Source organism: Vulpes vulpes, chromosome 14 (genome assembly GCF_048418805.1).
Source record: "Vulpes vulpes isolate BD-2025 chromosome 14, VulVul3, whole genome shotgun sequence".
Lineage (NCBI taxonomy): Eukaryota > Metazoa > Chordata > Mammalia > Carnivora > Canidae > Vulpes > Vulpes vulpes.
In genome coordinates this window covers 96792932-96812636 of record NC_132793.1, presented here as the reverse complement: position 1 = coordinate 96812636, position 19705 = coordinate 96792932, and the positions used below count along the sequence as shown (strand labels likewise).

Here is a 19705-nt window from a genome sequence, read left to right as displayed (position 1 = left end):
GATGTTTGCCACACCTTTCTGGATGTAAAATCGTATAGGCACTTGGTAACAAAGTTAGAAAAGCTGGCCATTTTCTTAACAGAAGCTGAGTTGTAATAAACCTGTCCTGTTGCCAAAAGCTTGATAAATTCTAACAGAAAACCAGTAGCACATGGGGCACCTGGTGACTCAGTGGTTGAGTGTCTGCCTCTGGCTCAGGTCATGATCCCTGGGTCCTCAGATCAAGTCCCACATCAGGCTCCCTACAGGAAGCCTGCTTCTCCCTCTGCCTATGTCTCTGTCTCTTTCTGTGTGTCTCTCATGAATAATTAAATAAAATCTAAAAAAAAAAAAAACCACAAATTGTCTTATATTGAGACTCCCTTGCCCACTTTCTATTTCCTTCCTGTGTAAGAGTTGACCCCTTCCATAGATTAATCAATACCACCAAGGGCTTCTCTGACCACTGTTCTTTCTTTCCTTCCGCTTTGTCTCACTGATTCAGTCTTTATTCATTTGATACGAATCCAAATGTCTAATCAAGATTTCTTCCACTTAACACGTGAAGCACTGGCATTAGTAAACATATTTAGTTCTGAGAGTATTTTCTCATAATTTCTGCATTTTGTAACACTTCCTCTCTCTCTTCTCTGTACTCCCAGGGCATAACCTTCAGTAGCAGAACAAATCAGTCCTGCCAGCAAGCTGCCAAGTCCTGTGGGCTCCTTGTCAAGGAAAACAGCTGGCCCCATTTCTAATCAACATTTCCCCCACAAAACAAAACACTGCTGGGTCACTGAAGGAGACCAGACCAGAATTTGAAACTTTCCAAAGACTTCCAATAGACATCGAATGCAAAAGGATACTTACATTGTTTTTGGATAAATCTACTCTGTTTGGGAGATAAGAGGGAGAATCAACCAAGAAGTCACACAAACAGTTTCTTCATTTACACCTCTGCACATACGATGGATGATGGTTATCGAAATAGCCCAAACCTTTACCACGGTGCAAGGGATATAGCTCGAGAGGCGACCCGGCAGTCCCGGAACCAAGGAATGGATGACTACAAGTATCAGGACAACTATGAGGGCTATGCCCCCAATGATGCCTATTATCGTGGCAATGAGTCCAACCCAGAGGAGGATGCACAGAGTGATGTTACAGAAGGCCATGACGAGGAGGATGAGATCTATGAGGGCGAGTACCAGGGCATCCCTCACCCAGATGATGTCAAGGCCAAGCAGGCCAAGATGGCGCCCTCCAGGGCAGATGGCCTTCGGGGCCAGGCTGACCTGATGGCCGAGAGGATGGAAGATGAGGAGCAGTTGGCCCACCAGTATGAGACCATCATTGATGAGTGTGGCCATGGACGTTTCCAGTGGATCCTCTTTTTTGTCTTGGGTTTGGCTCTGATGGCTGATGGAGTGGAGGTGTTCGTGGTGAGTTTTGTCCTGCCCAGTGCAGAGAAGGACATGTGTCTGTCCAGTTCCAAAAAAGGAATGCTTGGTAAGTAGAAATTTCCAAAGATCATTCTCTTGTGGTATTAAATCATGAAGGGGAAAGAGCAATAAAATTTGTATAGCACCTGTCACAATTGGGTGCCTTAAATCTATCACAATGCCCTTGTAATGTTCTCACATTACATCCATTTGTCTTTAAGGTAAATTTATCTCAGAGACAATTAATTTGCTCAAGTTTACCCAGCTAGTAAGTACTGGAGCTTGAACCCCTGCTCAGGTCTGTCTGACTCTCAAGTTCTTGTTTCTTTTTCCAAATCCTATCGCCTTTTTGAGAGTCAGACCTCTCTCATCTTCATATTAAGCCATCTCCCATTTGGATATTAAACCATATCCAAATGACAAACACATTTTGTGAGTGGTAGGCCAGAAGGCCTGTTCCACTTAGCCCTCTCTGTGTCCTTCTAGAATCCAGTGGCATCTGCTACCAGTTTCTCTTGTATGTAGATGTTACTGGGCTGACTACCCATGTACCTTGGGGATGCATGCTGGACTGAACTTACCCCTAGGACCCCTGCAGGCCATTGGGAACCACACTGTGAAGGACAGATGGATTCCACAGGATGGAGGACCAGCTTTGCAAGTCAGTAATGAGACTTGAACCATCAGAGTCAAAGTGTCAGATATCAGGACCTGAGACAAAGAGGATTTTAAGTTAGAGAGAGGAAGGTCACCAATGGCGTGGTATACAAGAGATTCATCATAATACAGACAAGGGTTTGTCTTGATCATTAAACATCTTGCAAACATATCCACGTCTAAATGTAAAGTCCATGCAGTTGATTATTTACCAAACATACGGTTATTGAGAACTTGATGTAAGTCATATTCTTAAGAACATTCAAGAACCCAAAACCTATCTAGCAACTTAGTTTATTAATTCAACAAATATTTGTTACATGTATACTGTGTGCCAGTCTCTATGTTCAGCCTTGGGGAGGAAATATTGAATCAGATTGACATAGTCTTTGCCTCTCAAGGGACTCACACAGCAGAACACACAGGCATTAACAAACACAGAGACTTATTTAATTACTGTAGAGATAAGTGCTATGAAGTATCTTATATAACTCTTTTCCCTAGTACTTGCTTTAAAGCAAGCTCTGGCAAGGGTGCCTGGGTGGTACAATCAGTTAACCATCTGACTTGGTTTTGGCTCAGGTCCTGATCTCAAAGTCCTGATCTCAGGGTCATGAGAGTGAGCCCTGAGTTGGGCTCCATGCTCAGCATGGGGTCTGCTTCAGATTCTCTCTCTCCTTGCCCGTCCCCTCATGCTCTCTCTCTCTCTGAAATAAATAAACCTTTTTTTTTTTAAAAGCAGTGTTGGCAACATTTTCCATAAAGACCCAGATACTAAATATTTTAGGCTCTGCAAGCCCAGATAGTCTGTCACCACCACTCAACTCTGCCTTGGTAGCACAAAAGAAGTCATAGACAACGCACAAACACATGGGCATAACTTGTTCCAATAAAACTTCATTTATGAAAAAAGACAAAGGGCTGGATTTAGCCTATGGGCTGTAGTTTGACAGCCCTGATATAAAGCCGCTATAAATAAGGTTGGGATATAAAATAAAGAAAACATCTGCAATAAAGAATTGCTCCTGGAAGCTTTTAAAATTTGTTTTATCCATTTCTGCCTAACTAAAGGGCCATTTAAAATGATTAATGTAAAAAAATGATTAATGTGTCAGATATGATCGTTAGGGAACCAGAAGAGACTGAGTATGGACAAGTAGAAAGAATGATTTGAGGAGCAAGGCTATCACTTGAAGTTTTTAAACACCAACAAAATTTTAGTTGCTTTTAAAATTGTATTCTTATTTAAAAAATTCTGCTCTGTGCTTTTAAGTTTGAATCCTTTTTTTTTTTTTTTTTGATAAGGGCAAAAAACAAACCCCAAGCCCCAAACCAAAGCATACAGCCCCTAACTTATCTAAATATTTCCAAAGTATTGATTTGCTTTGTGGTATTCTCAGCTGAAACCCTGGGTCCCCATTAGGCCAAATTGGCAATGTCAGGAATGATTTCATGCCCTCTTGGTCTCTCTGCCATCCTGGTGCCTGGCAACCTCATTAATAGAGCCATGGTATAGTTGGAGCTACTAATGGCTCCTAGGGCAATTGCTGGGAGTTGAGGGAACAGGGTCCTAATCTGGAGAGCTCATGCTTGTGCAATTTTGCTTTCAGTATTTACCAAGAAGACACTATGACTCAGCCCAAGAAGGACATGCAAACTACCAGACCAGAGATGGACTTCTGGGGCTCCCTTTGTGGTCAAGGAAATGGATCTGGGGCAGTAGATGGTGGAATGGTCTCCAGGGTCCAGCATTTCCACACGCCATCTCATCTGACCGTCATGGTCACCATGGTGGTTAGAGGAGTTTTACCCCATTTGTACATGACAGGAAGCAGGCTCAGAGAGCTATATTCTAGCTTACACAGTAATTGCTGGAGCTGAGATTTCAATCCAGGTCTGTCTGATTTGAGTCTCTACTCATTCTGCTCCACCATACTACCTTTCTCTCCTACATGGTCTTTGGAAAAGAGGTCATGCCATGGGACAGGCCTTCTTTCCATGTCATCAAGCAACCCCATAGATTGCTTAGAGGACCATAGATTGCTTCCAACAGAGAGGTAACATGGTGTCATAGATGATGGGGTGGGCCCTAGAGTCTGGCCACTATGATTTGGCCACTAACTATATCATTTGTCAGTTAGTGACCTTGGGCAAGTCATAAATTCTCTGAGTTTCCCGTATGTGGACTAGGGTAATGGTACCTTTTTTTTTTTTTTTTTTTTTTGATGAGAACTAAATTAGATAAAGCTGGTAGAGCAACCAGCTCTACATAAGTCCTGAACAACTGTTAGTTCTTGCTACTTTGTATCTTGACATTATCCTTCCCAGCATTTGCCACAAATTATATTTGCAGTGACATAATGGAGCAGCATGCATGCTGGAGCCAGGTGGCCTGGGTTTGAGTTCTTGCTCTGCCAATTCCTAGTAGGGTGATTTGGGGAAAGTGGCTTAGCTTCTCTATGCCTTCGTTTCCTTGCCTGCAAAATGGAGATGACAGCAGGCTTTAATTTAAGGGTTATGTGAAGTTTCAGTGAGTTCAATGCATTTAACTTTCCTAAAACAGTGCCTTGCATGTAATAGGTGCTTGAGATATCTTGTTATTATTATTATTAAATAGTTGTTATTGTTACTAAACTGATGGCTTGATAATGAGGAGCCACCTAAATTCAGGCCTAGATCTTCTCAGGTGATGACATTGCACATTTTTTTTCAGGCCAAATTATTTTTTGTAGGCTTTTAAGGTCAAGCTGTCCTACGTTGGCCGGTAACAAGGCCTCCTCTCTTCTGTGCTAACCCAGTTCTTTCTTTCTTTCCCTTCCCTCTGTGTGTGTGTGTGTGTGTGTGTGTGTGTATGTTTGTGTGTAAGACTTTTTTTTTTTTATTAGACAGAAAGAGAGCATGCACATGTAGGGGGAGCAGCAGGCAGAGGGGGAGGGAGAAGCAGACACTCTGCTGAGCAGGGAGCCTGATGTGATCCCAGGAACCAGAGACCACAACTTGAGCCAAGGCCAGACACTTAACCAACTGAGCCACCCAGGTGCCCCTAAGACTTAATCTTTTTAGAGCAGTTTTAGGTTCACAGCCAAACTGAGAGGAAGGTACAGAGATTTCCCATATGACTCTGCCCCTACACATGCCTGATCTCCCCCCATTACCAATATTCCACCTCCCACTAGAATGATACATTTGTTATAATTGTTTAACCCTTGTGGACACATCATTGTCACCCCAAACTTGTACTTTACTTTCAATTTAGGGCCCACTCTTGGTGTTATACACTCAATGCATTTGGACAAATGTATAATGACATGCATCTATTATAAATAGTATCATACAAGGATGTTTCACTACCCTAAAAAATCCTCTGTGCTCTGCCCATTCAGCCCTTCCCTGACTCCAATCCCCGGAAACCACTGATTTTTGTTGTTGTTGTTTCCATAAGATTGTGCCTTTTCCAGAATGTTGTATAGTTGGATCATACAGTATGTAGCCTTTTCACACAGGCTTCTTTCACCTGAATAATGTGCATTTACATTTCTTTCATGGGTTGATAGTGCATGTCTTTTTAGTGCTGAATATGATCCCATTGTACCACAGTTTATTTATCTATTCACCTACTGAAGGACATCTTGGTTGCTTTCAAGTTTTGGCAACCAGAATAAAGCCGCCTTAAACATCTGCATGCAGATTTTTGTGTGGATGTAAGTTTCAACTCCTTTGGATAAATACCAAGGAGTGTGATTGTTGGATCATATGGTAAGAACACGTTTGGTTTTGTAAAAAACTGCCAAACTGCCTTCCAAAGTGGCTGTACCATTTTGCATTCCCACCAACGGTGAATGAGACCTCCTGTTGCTCCACATCCTGGCCAGCATTTGGTGTCCTTGATGTTCTGCTTTTTGGCCATTGTCATAGGTGTGTCTCCTTGTTGTTTTAACTTACCTTTCTCTGATGACATACCACATGGAGCATCTTTTCATATGCTTACTTACCAAATATGTAACTTCTGTAAGTGTCTGTTAGGGTGCTTGGCCCATTTTAAAATTAGATTGTTTCCTTATTGTTGAGTTTTAAGAGTTCTTTGTATGTTTCAGATAACAGTCCTTTCTCAAGATGTGTCTTTTGCCAATATCTTCCAGTCTGTGACCTCTCTTCTCATTCATTCTTCTTGAATCTCTTCCTTTTAAAAAGAAACAGAAAGTGATGCCTCTAGACTTGACTCCTAACTTGATGTTCCAAGGAAGAGAATTCGGAAGAGAACATCTCCCACCCCAGACTCAGGCCTCATATCATAGAGTATTTTGTTAGTTTTCTCCCTGGAATCAAATGAATCCGTTTCAGAAAATAAGAGAAGTGTCCCTGGGACAGGTAACAAAAATATCTGAGTGCCTCTGTGCCACTTTCCTGAGCTTTCAGAAAGATGCAAGTGAGTTCCTTCAAGGGCTGTGTTTTAGTGGGTCACTCATCTAGAACTATCTCACTTGGGGAAGAAAAGTCTGTGAAAATGTTGTTAGTGTTGAAGGTCCTGCCCTGCTTACTGTCAAGTGGTCAGTCTCTTTTAAGACAAAGAAAATGCATCCATTTGTGAATTAAAACCTTCCTTCATTATTATTTTTAAAACTACTGAGTATTACTGCATGTCTGGTATTCCCTCTGGTTGATGGTCAACCAAAGCAGGCAGGGCACAGCACACAGTGAGATTTATTTATATATATATATGTGTGCTAACTTATCAACATTATTATGTGAATGGTTTCTTGGTAGTTTATTACAAAACAAGAAGTAAAATTCTGTATACCACTTTTCTGGTCTAAGATATATTTTTCATGGAATAAAATACTTTGTTTTCAAAACCACGACTTCCTTACAAAGAAACTCAATGCTAGTCTGGTGCTTTAAGCAGCTGCTTGTTTTCAGAGTGTGGTTCAGAACATTTCAAGGATTGATGGTTCTGGCAAGGCCTGTCTGTACACTGTGAGACAGAGCAAAATGCTTTTATTTATTTAAAGTCCATTTAAAAAGTTAAAACTTAGGGGGAGGCTATCTGATACTTAATGTCCAACTGTATTATGTATTTAATTAAATTTATTTATTTTTGCAGTTTTATGTTCTGCTTTTTTTAATGCAAGTGTAGTTGACACAAATCAATGAGTTTTATTCTAAAGGCAGAGTTAGAGCTCACACAGTAGATATAAAATATAAAACAGCATAGGGAACCTTTCAATGGCACATCCAATGTTATCCTTATTGTATAGATATGAAGAAAACAAAGATGTGTACTGGATGGAGCTGGAGAATAGGCTGCTCTGAAGTCTGCCTCTGAGATTCCATGATTTTAGGTAGTTGATGAATGAATTCACATTTCTTTTTAATCCCCTTTCAGGTAATACAATGTATTTTCCATTTATAAGTAAAAAATCACTCAGAGAAATAATGGTAAAGGTAGGTAGTTCAGGATTGTGTTTGATGTTTTCAAGTGACAACCACTGTTGGCATCTCAATGCCTTGTTTCCTTGCATTTAATACTGGTGACACATAGGGCAAACCAACGGCATCCTCCTCTGCCTGGATTTGTCCATTGACACCAAAGTTTCTCCACGATTACAAAAATACTCCTTAAACTGGTGGACTAAAGGTGGACTCTTCCCACCTTAATGCTGACCAAAAGAAAGTCCCATTTTCATGCAAGAGTTCCATTTTTGCCTTCAGAATTTTGATTTCCTGGAAGGGTCTAGTTGCTTGGCATGTATTTTATTGGCTCTTAGTTTTTCTTGCCATCTGCAGTGGACTTAAGAGTAGGACTCCTTAAGACAGTAATTTAGAACCTAACAAGAGACCCCTGGGGCTTGAGGTCTGTGTGAACTGTGGGGCAGACACAGAGCAATGTCCCAGGGGGTGGATTCATTAGAATAAATTTTGAGCTGAATTTCCATGGCAGCTCATCCATAGGCATCTCGTCCATGGAGATGCATTTATTACTCTGCTGTCATGGAAAATTATCCTTTAATTGTTTTATGTGTGAATTCGAGGTGAACATCAGGGCAGAACATTTGATTTATGAACTACTTTTTCTTTGGGCCCTGAATTTTGAGTGTCAGTTCCTGAAAGGAGGGCCACTCTGGGCCCCAGGGCCTGACACAAAATATGTGCTCAGTAAGTACTTACCTAACACCATGAAAATAAATACTAATGATGGTGAAATTCACTGCTAGGAATACACACACACACACACACACACACACACACACACACACATGTGTGTGCCTGCTTTGGTTGGCCACGTGTGTGTGTGTGTATGTTATTTATATCAATAGGTCTGAGTCCACAAGCAATGGGGACCTGTTTAATGAGGAGCTATCAAATGCCTTTGAGGAAGGGAATGACGAGGTGGGATCTGTGATTTAGGAGGATTAGCTGCCCCAGTGGTTTTCGTACTGGGAGTGGTTCTAGAGGAACAGAATCTTAAGGATGAGAATCAGAATTGGCTCTGGTGCTTCTGGAAATGGCTCTCTAATCTGATTAGATATAGACATGATTGACTATTCCAGTAAAGAGAACACTGACAATCCATGGTGTGATGTGGCAGCAGAGATACGCAAATTATCATCCTTGAATACTTTGAAGAGGCAAGGCGACCATGTACAGAATCCCTTGGAACTTTTTGTCCGGCTAATGAGTATAATGAGTTTGGCAGGGTCAGAGAAGAAATTAGAACAGTCTGATTCGTGGAGAAGTTTCCAGAAGTGAAACAGGCAGGAAGTGTACTCATGTTCTGTATAAGCAGAAAAATTCTGGGTAAATTGAACAAAACTCCAACTTGTATCATTAAAGCAGCATCATGTCAATTTCCAGACTTGAGCCAGTTTACAGACCCAGAACCCCTGAATGAGGAAGAGGCTGAGTCTCTTTGAGGATGGATCCTGGTACACTACCAAAAACATCCTTTCTCACAATCTTTCCAATTGTGCACTGGGGAAATGGAAATAATGATACTTTTTGAAGATTGCGAGACATTGGCTCTGAACTGGCTCTAATTCTGGGAGAGCCTAACATCTCTGTCGCCCACCAGGCAGAGTAAGAATCCATGGAGGTTAGGTGATCAATGGAGATTTAGCTCAGGTCCCTCTCACAGAGGACTCAGTGGATCCCCAAACCCTCCTGTGGTTATTCCCCCAGTTCTGGAATGTGTCATTGGGGTAGATCTACTCAGCAATTGGCAAAGCCCACATTAATGAAAAATGGATTGTCAGGGAGGCTAGAGATAGGACAGCTGACAGATTACTGGAATGGTCTGGGGGAGAAATGTGCAGCCCCTGGACTGGTATGTCGAGGAAATTGTAGATGCCATTTGAGTGTTTTGAAAAATTGAAAATTTTTATATAGAGATTTAAAATATTTCTGCTATAAGTATCATTTTTAATTTAATTTATGCAAGGAAGGAAGCAGAGGATCTGGGCAAAGAAGCTAGCCCCTTTTAAGAGATTTACACTTTCCCACAGCTGGTTGTGTTTATTATAAGATCAGCACATTCATAGCAAAGGGTTGACTATTACAAAGCTTATGAATAAAGCCAATATTTTTGAAACTGACATACAAAGAATAAAAACAATTTCCTGTGCAACCAACTAACCCACTGGCCAATCATCCATCCAAAAAACTAGCATTATGTTCTTTTTTTTTTTAATTTTTATTTATTTATGATAGTCACAGAGAGAGAGAGAGGCAGAGACACAGGCAGAGGGAGAAGCAGGCTCCATGCACCGGGAGCCCGATGTGGGATTCGATTCCGGGTCTCCAGGATCGTGCCCTGGGCCAAAGGCAGGCGCTAAACCGTTGCACCACCCAGGGATCCCTAGCATCATGTTCTTAAGATTCAGAGTCTTTTTTTTTTTCTTCACAATTAATGATGGAGGTTTGGGGAAAAAATATCTTACAAGGAGAACTTCTTGCAAAGAAAATCCTCACTTTCATGATGTGGGATACAGATTAAGTATAGATTTGGCTTTGAGTGAGGGACTTTCCCACCTGCCCACAGCTGTTTTGGTTTCTGTGCCTTTTCACTCACTCCTACGTTAAAGGTTGGTGCCTACCTCTGTCTCAAAAGCCCTTGTGTCAACCACTTCAAATTATTATTTGCTGGTGCAAATTTATGTATCCTGGGTTTTACTCTGATTTTTAAAAAATATTTTATTTATTTATTCATGAGAGACACAGAGAGAGAGGCAGAGACACAAGCAGAGGGAGAAGGAGGCTCCTTGCAGGGAGCCCCATGTGGGACTCGATCCTGGGACTCCTAGGCCCTGGGCCGAACAAAGGCCGTCCCTTTACTCTGATTTTAACCTACATTGAATCAACAATATTTGGAGCTTATGTATGTGTAGTTTTTAGTTTTACTTGGAGTAAATGGCATTGTCTGGAGAGAGAGGGAGGAGGGAGAGAGAGAGAGAGAAAGAGAGAGAGAGAGAGGAGAAGGAAACAGAGGATGATAGGCAACCCTCCAGGGTTCTGGGAGGATTAAATGGAAGCTCATGCTAACTGTGCAGCTTGGTATGTGCACACAGTAGGTGCTTACTCAGTGTTCATCCTGCACCTCTGATCCATCCGCAAAACCTGATGGTTTAGCTTCTCACGTGTTTGAACCTTGGTTAGAGCAAGGACACTTGAGCACATTCTGTCTATTCTGTTTGCAGAACATCTCCTTTGGCAATAAGACTTTCAAAGACTTGAAGGATATTTTTCCCCTCTATGGTTATATGCACACTCCTTGAAACCTTGTAAATAAAAGATGTTTGGTTAACCATGGACTTACTTATTATCAAAATAAAAATGATGTAGTTATTTATTTATATTGACCTCCCAATATTTATATTTGTCCCCATCATGGAAAACTTCAGCAAATAAAAAAAGCTCATGAGACTCTTAATCCACATATTTGAAAATATGATTCCCTGACCATGGAAAATACAACAGGAATGAATGAGAGGAATTCTCAAGTAAACTGGTATATTTATTGCAAATGGAGGGGAAGTTGCAGGGTTGGACATGGGCTTAATATATATAGATAGCCCTACCCCTGTAAAAGTATATAAAGACTTTGATGTCATTGGCTCAGTCAAGGGGAGCCTGCCACGGATCTTTCACAGAATTGTAGTGGGCTTCCTTCTGACTATATTGCTGCATATCAAACAAACAAACATGCATTCCCTGTAGAACCAAAACCTTTGCACCATTTTCTTTGCTAAAGAACCTGACTTCTTTGCTAATGAACCTGCAGTCTGGGCAGACACCTGGCCTCTGTTCTACTTGGCTTTACCTAGGGCAACTGGAAGGTGAAGCTAGAATCATCTGAAGGCTCACTCACACATGCCTGGTGCCAAGACTGGGAAGACACAAACAGCTGGGGGCTGTTTATGTTATAGGGTCTCTCTACACCAACATGGCAGCCTCAAGACAGATTTCATACTTGTTGGCTCAGGGTGGCCAAGGTGCCTACTCTGAGGGAGAAAGACAAGTAAAAGCCATATATTTAAGTTTTTATTTAAATTCTTGTTAGCATACGGTAAAATATTAGTTTCAGGTCTACAGTATAGTGATTCAACACTTGCATGCATCACCTGATGCTCATCACAAGTGCCCTGCTTAATTTCCATCCCCTATTTCACCCATGCCCCCACCCACCTCCATTCTGGTAACCAACAGTGTGTCCTCTAAGAGTATATTTCTTGGTTTGCCTCCCTCTCTTTTTTTCTCTTTCCTCATTTGTTTTCTTTTTTTTTTTAAATTCCACACATGAGTGAAATCATATGGCAGTTGTCTTTTTTTGATTGGCTCATTTTGCTTACTGTAATACTCTCTAGCTCCATCCATCATTGCAAATGACAATATTTCATCCTTTTTATTACTGAGTAACATTCCACTGTGTATATATACCACTGATTCAAAGGGTACATGTACCCCAATGTATATATAGCAGCATTATCTACAATGTAAGCAGCCCAAGTGTCCATTGATTAATGAATGGATAAAGTAGATGTGATATATATCTCCATGTTTGTTTGTTTGTTTTGTGATGAATTCTAAGGAGGCAGGCAGCGTTTCTTCCGCTGCATTCTTTTCACTGAGGCCATCATGAAGACCTTTTCCATTTCAAGGAGGAGGGGAAATAGACCCCAGCTCATGATGGCAGAGTGACAACATTCTGGAGAGGAGGGAGCAGGAGGGACCAGAAATATTGCCGAGCCATTTTGTGCGGTGCAATCAGTGACTGATTGTTTTGAACCAGTCCTCTTGGTGGCCCCTCTCAACAGCATACCTTCTTGCCATTTGAGACTAAATAATTCCTTGCTCTGGGACCCTGTTCTGGGCATTCAAGGCTATTAGCAGAACCCTAGACCTTTACCCCACCAGATGCCTGAAGCACCCAGCTCCCACTTATGACAACCAAAAATATATCCAGAAGTCACCAAATATCCCCCAGAGAGGGGTGAGGTAGTAGAGGGGGGGATCAGCTCCAGCAGAGAACCACTTCTAGATGAATTTTCTCAGTCCTGGCTTCCCATAAGGTCACGTTAGAGAGAAACAGACCCTGCTCTAGAATAATTAAGTCAGAATCTCTACGGGTGAAGTGTGGGCATAGGTATTTGCTAATAGGTCCCTGGTGATTCTGTGGTGCAGCCAGGTTAGAGAGCTAAGTATTTTACAGATGCTTAGTGGCAGTAGGACTGCTGAGATGTCAGGGTTTTTGCTTATTGTGCTCTGTAAGAATGTCCCCAAAAGGCTTCCTTCTTATGTTTGTAATGATGGTTGGGATATTTGTGTCTACTTTGACCAGCATGAAAAAATGGGGTTGCATCTGAAAATCATGTTTGCTTTTGCACAGTGCTTTACAGATTTTCGGGGATGTTCATGGATACTCTGAATTTTAAACAAACTAGTAAGATGGTCAGAATGATCATCTCCAGTTTATGTGATGAGAGGAATGTTGTCAGAGATCTTAGGTGATGTATGCCAGCCCAAAGTTCAGTTCTGAAAGCATTTTCTTATCCTGTATTGTCACTCATTGTCACTTGTCTTCACTGTGGGCTACTTTCTAGTGATGAGGCTGAAAGATTCTTTGCTCTTGTACAAAATTTTTCATAGAAAGCCAAAGGAATCCATTTATTGGAAATCAGTTATTTCCCAGTGCCTGATACAACCTCTGTGACTTTTCTTCTAATTTAAAAGCCAATTATAATAATTATACTGCCACCACCAAGGGCTATAATCTGGTAAGCTCTTCCCGGGCAACCATTCTGTACTAGGTATTTGATATATGACATCTATCATCCTTAGAGCAACCCGCAAGGAAAGCATTGTTTTCAGCATTTTACAGGTGGGAAAAGTTAGGCTCCAAGTGGTTAAAGTAACTGGTCAAAAGTAGTTAATGATACATCTAGGATTTGAAACCAGTGATTAGGTCTGACTTCAAAGTCTATTGCTTCTCCTTCCCCTTGCTGTCCCATCCATGGCAGTTGTTTCTAGGTACCCACTCCAGGATGCTGCAAGCACTGGGCCTACATGGGAGTGCTGGAGTAGGGTACAGCTCATATCTGTAGATGAGAGCAGGATGTAGCCCATGTCCCAACAAGCTGCACCAGAAAGGCAGATGTTGATTTTACTGGGGATTCGCAGGGGTCCCTGAGGCATAGACCATCAGCCCCCAGTAGGCTGTCCAAAGAGTGAAAAGCAGCTCTGCCTTCCTGTATCAGGCCATACAAGAAGTCTCAAGCAATGATCCATCACTGTGTAGAGACCAGAGCAACAGAGGCAAAAAGAACTCCCCTATACCCGCACTGCACTGCCAAGAATCATGTCAGATGTGGCATTCACAACTGTTCAGCTAAAATGGTCCTCTGTAGGCCAGTGGGTGTATAAAATCCAACTTTATTTATAAATCATGTGCACCACAAGCCAAGATGAGTTAGTTTTCACTTTGCAAAGGATTGTTTTAGTTTCCAGAAAAAGTCTCAGTTAGTAGCAGGGCAGGAAAGAGGGAGGGGAGAGTCAAATATATGGTCTTGGGATTGTAATAGCCCTTGACATGCCCTGTGGAGTCCACTAAACAGATTGAATGTGAACACCTTCTACTCCATGGGGGTTCCTAGCTGGGGCTGCTCAAATGTGCAGAGTGACCATTATCTGTTTCATTGCTGGAATTTTTGCTGATTCGGAGGCATGCATCCCTCTTTGCTGGGGACATGTAGGAAAGGGCCCAGAGAAGTTTCATCCTTTCCTTGGTCCCTCTGCCTCACCTCTCTTGGGTCCCAGAAAGGGAAGTGTTATCTTTGAAAGGACATGTGATAACAAATTATAAGGCACAAGCCATTAATTATAACATGATAGAATCATCTAAGATTAGAAGTGAGAGGGATGAAGGAGAACTCCTAGCATGCCTTTCCTTTCTAACTGGAGGAAACTGAGCACCAAGAGGGAATGAGTTGGTCAAGGTCAGATACTCTGAGGCTAGGACCTAAGACCCTTAACTACTGGCACAGAGCTCTTTCCTCTATACCAAGTTGTCTTGCCTTTTGTTTTTAAGAAAGACTATGTAAATCAATCAGATGATCTTTTACCTGTATGATTTCTTTTTTAGGAGGCAGTATGTGTCTTGGATGCAATTCAGTTGCTGATAACAATGGCTTTGAATCATAGAGATGTTTATTATTTACTTATCAAGAATTCCCAAATTAGGTGGTTCCAGGGGGTGGGTCAGTGGTTCACCCATGTCAGGGTATAAGGCTTGTCATCTCCGTCATCTTCTTTTTCTCTCATGGTCACAAGATGATCACTGAAGCTCTAAGCTCTACATCTTCCCATACTGACTTTCCAAACAGAAAGTAAGAGAGATGGTGGCAAGGGAGTGCTTTCTCTGCTTTTATTAGGCAGAAAAATATTGCCCAGAAGCCTCTGACAAATACACCCATATGTTTTATTGCCCTTCCTGAATAAATCACTGACAAAAGGAATTGGATGAAGATGGCCATCTTGAATTAATTATGATCTACCCCTTAGGGTTGAGTATGTACATAGGCGGGCAATTTCTCTGAGCACATTTTAATACCTAAAGAAAAACCAAGGTTTCTTTAATAAGGAAGAAGGAAGAAGTTTTTTTGGAATGTGACCAACAGAGTCTACCATATGTATAAGTGCTTTAAAGACAGACTGTGTGATTTTATATCTTGGCTACACCATTAATTACGTCTATCATCCCAGACAAGTCACTTAACTTCCCTGAACCTTGGCTTCTTTTTAAAAGATTTTATTTATTTATTCATGAGATACACAGAGACCTAGGCAGAGGGAGAAGCAGGCTCCCTGTGAGGAGCCTGGTGGGGGACTCAATCCCAGAACCCCGGGATCACGACCTGAGCCAAAGGCAGATGCTCAACTACTGAGCCGCCCAGGCATCCCCAACCTTGGCTTCTTTATTTATGGGATTAAAATACTATAAATCCCTACCTTGCAGAACCATTGGGAGGATTAAATAAGATAATGCACATAAAGAGTTGATCACAGTGCCCAATAAGGACCCAATACACATGAAGTTGCTTTGTATATTCTTTATTTTATATAATAACTCTAAGGAATCAATTATTTGTTGAATGACTCATTGATGAATGACTTACAGCTCCCTTGGTCATGGAGCTAACATTTTCAGGGAAGTAGACAATAAATAAGGTGGTTCCCCTAACCTCCACTCCTCCATTGGCAGGAACAAAGGGGGCTCCAGAGCTCACTGTGCTCTTCATCGTAGGCCCTCCAATACTTTTTTCTTCCCTACACTATCAGCCTTGCCACCAAAATTGGTCTTGAGAGCATCAGAACTAATTTCATTATGCCCTTTATCACTCTCTGTGTTGGTCAGTGTGAGGGGTCTGTGTCTTCTATGACTTTCCTTATCACCCAGATTCTCATTACTGTACAGCATTGTCCATCCCTTTTTCCCTGTCTCTTCTCTCTCACCTCTTCTCTTAAGGCCATTTGCCTTCTTGCTGTACCTGAAATGTATCCTTCTGCAGTCTCGAGTGGTGGCTGTTTTCTCTCTCATACTCCATACCCCTAGTCCCATTGCTCCTCCTTGCTTCTCACTGACAGTTCCAGACCATTATCCCCTCCTCCTCCCTTATATCCATATTTAATGTGTCACCGAGATAATTGCCTACAGTGTATTATTGTGGTAGTCACCTACTGATCTCTGTCTCATGCCCCCTCATTCCTTGAGGATCTTAATTCCAGGTTCACTGTCACACTCCAAAACTATTTCCATTAGAATTCTTGGTGATTTCAGTAAGTGCTCTCCAATATCCCTGTCTGTCATTCATTGAGGTGATGTCAGTTACTTACCAGTGATCTCAATTACTTACCTTCCAATCCAGTGATCTCAATTACTTACCTTCCTGGTCTTATCTAGATCTTATCATGACCATTAACTCCAGCTCCATTGCAACCCCAATAGGAAACACCCCTTCTTCTGTTTCCAACTCACTCTGTTTCTAGTTCTCCAGCCTCCACTTGTTTTCAGCCTCAGGGACACCTTCAGCCTTTGGTCTGTCCTTTGGTCTGTGTCCCCACCACATTCTTCACTGAGCTTAAACTCTATGGACCAGGGCAGCCTGGGTGGCTCAGCAGTTTAGCACCACCTTCAGCCCAGGGCGTGATCCTGGAGACCGGGGATCGAGTCCCACGCTGGGCTTCCAGCGTGGGCCCTGCTTCTTCCTCTGCGCCCCCTCCTCTCTCTCTGAATAAATAAATTTTAAAAATCTTTAAAAAAAAAAAAAGAAACTACAACTTAAACTGTATGGACCAGAATCTTAACCATCCCTTGCATATGCCATCAACTTCCTTGTGCATCTTTTATTTTGCTGTGTTCTCCCACTCTGGTTCCCTCTAACTCTTCATCAGTCTATTCCATGGACCCTGGAGCTGAACACGGCTGGTGAGCCACACACAGTGCTATCCACTGGCCTCACATTAAATTCATGATCAATAGCCTCAAGGGGCCCTTTATGCTGCCAGCCTTCATTTTTCATTGCCATGAACCATTTACTTTCCCATGCTCCTGATGACTATTTCCTGCCTTACCCTCTGCTGTCAATTCCCAGCATCTCCTCCTCATCCTCACTCTCAGTGCAAAACATTCAGTCCCTCTTTCTTCAAGGAAACAGAAACCACCAGTAAAGAAGCCCCACAGCTCTGACCCCCACCCCTCCCTTGCTAATTGCCTCTGTTTTTACCTTATTCCTATGGGAGTGGAGGAACCTTAGTGTAATGTGCCCATTCTCACACCCGATGCCCATGCCCAGGGAAGGAGACACAACTTTCAAAATGATCAATTTCCTCCTCTTCATCTCATTTTCTACCTGTACTCAGCCATTCCTATCAATGCACAAACACGATACAGTTTCTCCCATCTTGACTCTGCACTCATCCTTTCTATTCCCTTTTTGGTAAAATTCAGCGAGTCTAGCTCCTCACTTCTCATTCTCCCTGGAGCCCTCTGGGAACAGGATGTAGTCCCTGCCACTTCCTAAAACTGTGCTTGTCTAGATCACCAGTGGCCCCACTTGGCCAATCCAGCGGTCCAATCTTGGTCCTCAGCTTTCTAGACCTGTCAGTGGCAACCGAAACAGTCTACCCCCACTCCTCAGTGATACACTTTTTTAATTGGACTTGCAGCTACCATAATCTTCTATCTTTCCTGCTGCCTCTCCCCCCCTTCCCTGCCTCCCCTGCTGGTCCTTCCCAGCTACTGGCTTCTCTTCATTCTTTTGACCCTTAAACATTGGAACATTTCACTACTTCGCCCTGGGATCTCTTCTCATTGCCCCTTCCTTGGGAACTCTGGTTGTCTCTGCTTTAAGTACCACCCATTTTCTTGACTCTACCTTTGAAATGTATCCAGAATCCAGCCACTTCTTACCACTTACACTGTTACCTACCACTCTGGCCCATACTGTCAGCATTGCTCACTTGAAATAAATGTCATGGCCTTCTAACTGGCCTGATTACACTTTTGGATGGAGAATCACTATGAATGGGTGATCAGAGAAGGCCTCCCAGAGCTTGGGTCTGGAGTATGAGAAGGAGCCATCCATGCAAAGAGATGAATAAAGAGCATACTAAGTGAAACAAAAGCAGTATGAAGACTCTGAGATGTGAGCATAGAAAAACACTACCCAGGGGGTAATTGATACCTAATAAGACAAGTTGTCATAAGAATAGAAAAAATGAAGAGATCTAAACCACAAGAAACATTTTAATGAAAATGTGAATATTCATGTTCCTAATATACTACTAAAACCTGTACAACTCTTTCTCACATAGGGTTCTTAAAGAGTGGAGGAAAATAATTGCTTTCCCAGTCAAGTGTTTTAAAAAGCAAAGAGTTTTATTTAGAAATCCATATTTCTGATGCTCTTTGAAATTCTAGAAATAGCATCTGTATTCCATAACACAGCAATTGGCTAAAGGTGGGTATGGCTGCTCCCTTTAGATGGGTGTGTATTCCCTACTAGGTATGGCTGGTTGGCTTCACTCGCTTCCTGGCCTGGTTGGTCCCTGTAGGCATCTGATTTTGCAACCCTTGGGCCAAGTGGTGAAAAGATTTCATCATTTTGGGTATTTGAAAGGATTCACAAGTCTCCACCGAGTACAATCACATAAGGCTTTTATTTAAAGACAAAGGACCAGAGAAAGATCATATAGGCAAGCACTGGGAATTCAAGACACATCCAGGCAGTCTCTCCAGGGTCCTTCTTATTCTCAGATGGACCTGTCACCAGATTGAACCACCAAGATCTGTGCAAGAAACCATCACTCTGTGATAACTCATGGTAGAAGTCCCCCCAGGGGCTGTCATGTCCCTATGGTCTTGTGATCAAGCTGGGCTGACCAATCACTTATACCACTGGAAATCATCAGTAAACAAACTGGCCCCTGAGGTTGTCAGGGGAGTTTCAGACTTAAAAAAAAGCATGTCACAAATTCCATTGCTCTTATGTTTCCCAAAAGTCAGAGACAGACATCCAGGTATCTCCAGAGAGGAAGATAGTTCTTTTCCAATCTGGCTGCAAATCAACTCTATCCTAACATAGAGGATAGTGTCCTTTGAAAACAAGGTGACCCACTTTGGTGCAAAGTGATTATACCAAAAAGGCAACTAAGTTCTGGAAGATCATGGGTTTGACTTTGGCCAATAATCAGCTGCATCACTTTCTGATCCCTTGCTGTGATGCTCAGCTTCACTCTCACCCCACTGGCCATCTGCTTGCTCAGCTATCACCCTCTTTCAGCTTGCCAGAGTTCTTGCTGTGTCCGTTCTTTGGCCCTTGCCTTGATCCACCACGTCCTATTTTCCTACCGCTTTATTTCTGCTAGATTGTGAGGTTTTTGAAAACAGAGGGCTAGGATTTATTTATCTTTATGCCCCTATGCCAGGTTCACTGACATGTAGAGAATGGGGGTTAGCAAATTTCCTTGTAAAGACTTTGGTTTCCTCTTCTGATCTTTTATCATCCAATCTTTTCTCAGCTTCTGGCTCTTGGCTATACTCCATAACTGGCTTTATTGTGATTTCCCTGGACCGGTCC

The 19705-nt window shown here is 42.2% G+C and overlaps 1 protein-coding gene across 17 annotated transcripts in view; it reads left to right on the top strand.

The window, feature by feature from the left end:
• Nucleotides 1–19705, top strand: part of SV2B (synaptic vesicle glycoprotein 2B) — a 173548-nt gene that overhangs the window by 100603 nt on the left and 53240 nt on the right. For all 17 annotated transcript variants that reach the window (XM_072737217.1, XM_072737226.1, XM_072737220.1 and 14 more), the window contains one exon: nucleotides 642–1488. In XM_072737217.1, the coding sequence (XP_072593318.1) occupies nucleotides 948–1488 (541 nt within the window). In that variant the 5' untranslated portion in view covers nucleotides 642–947. The remainder of the gene's footprint in view (nucleotides 1–641; nucleotides 1489–19705) is intronic.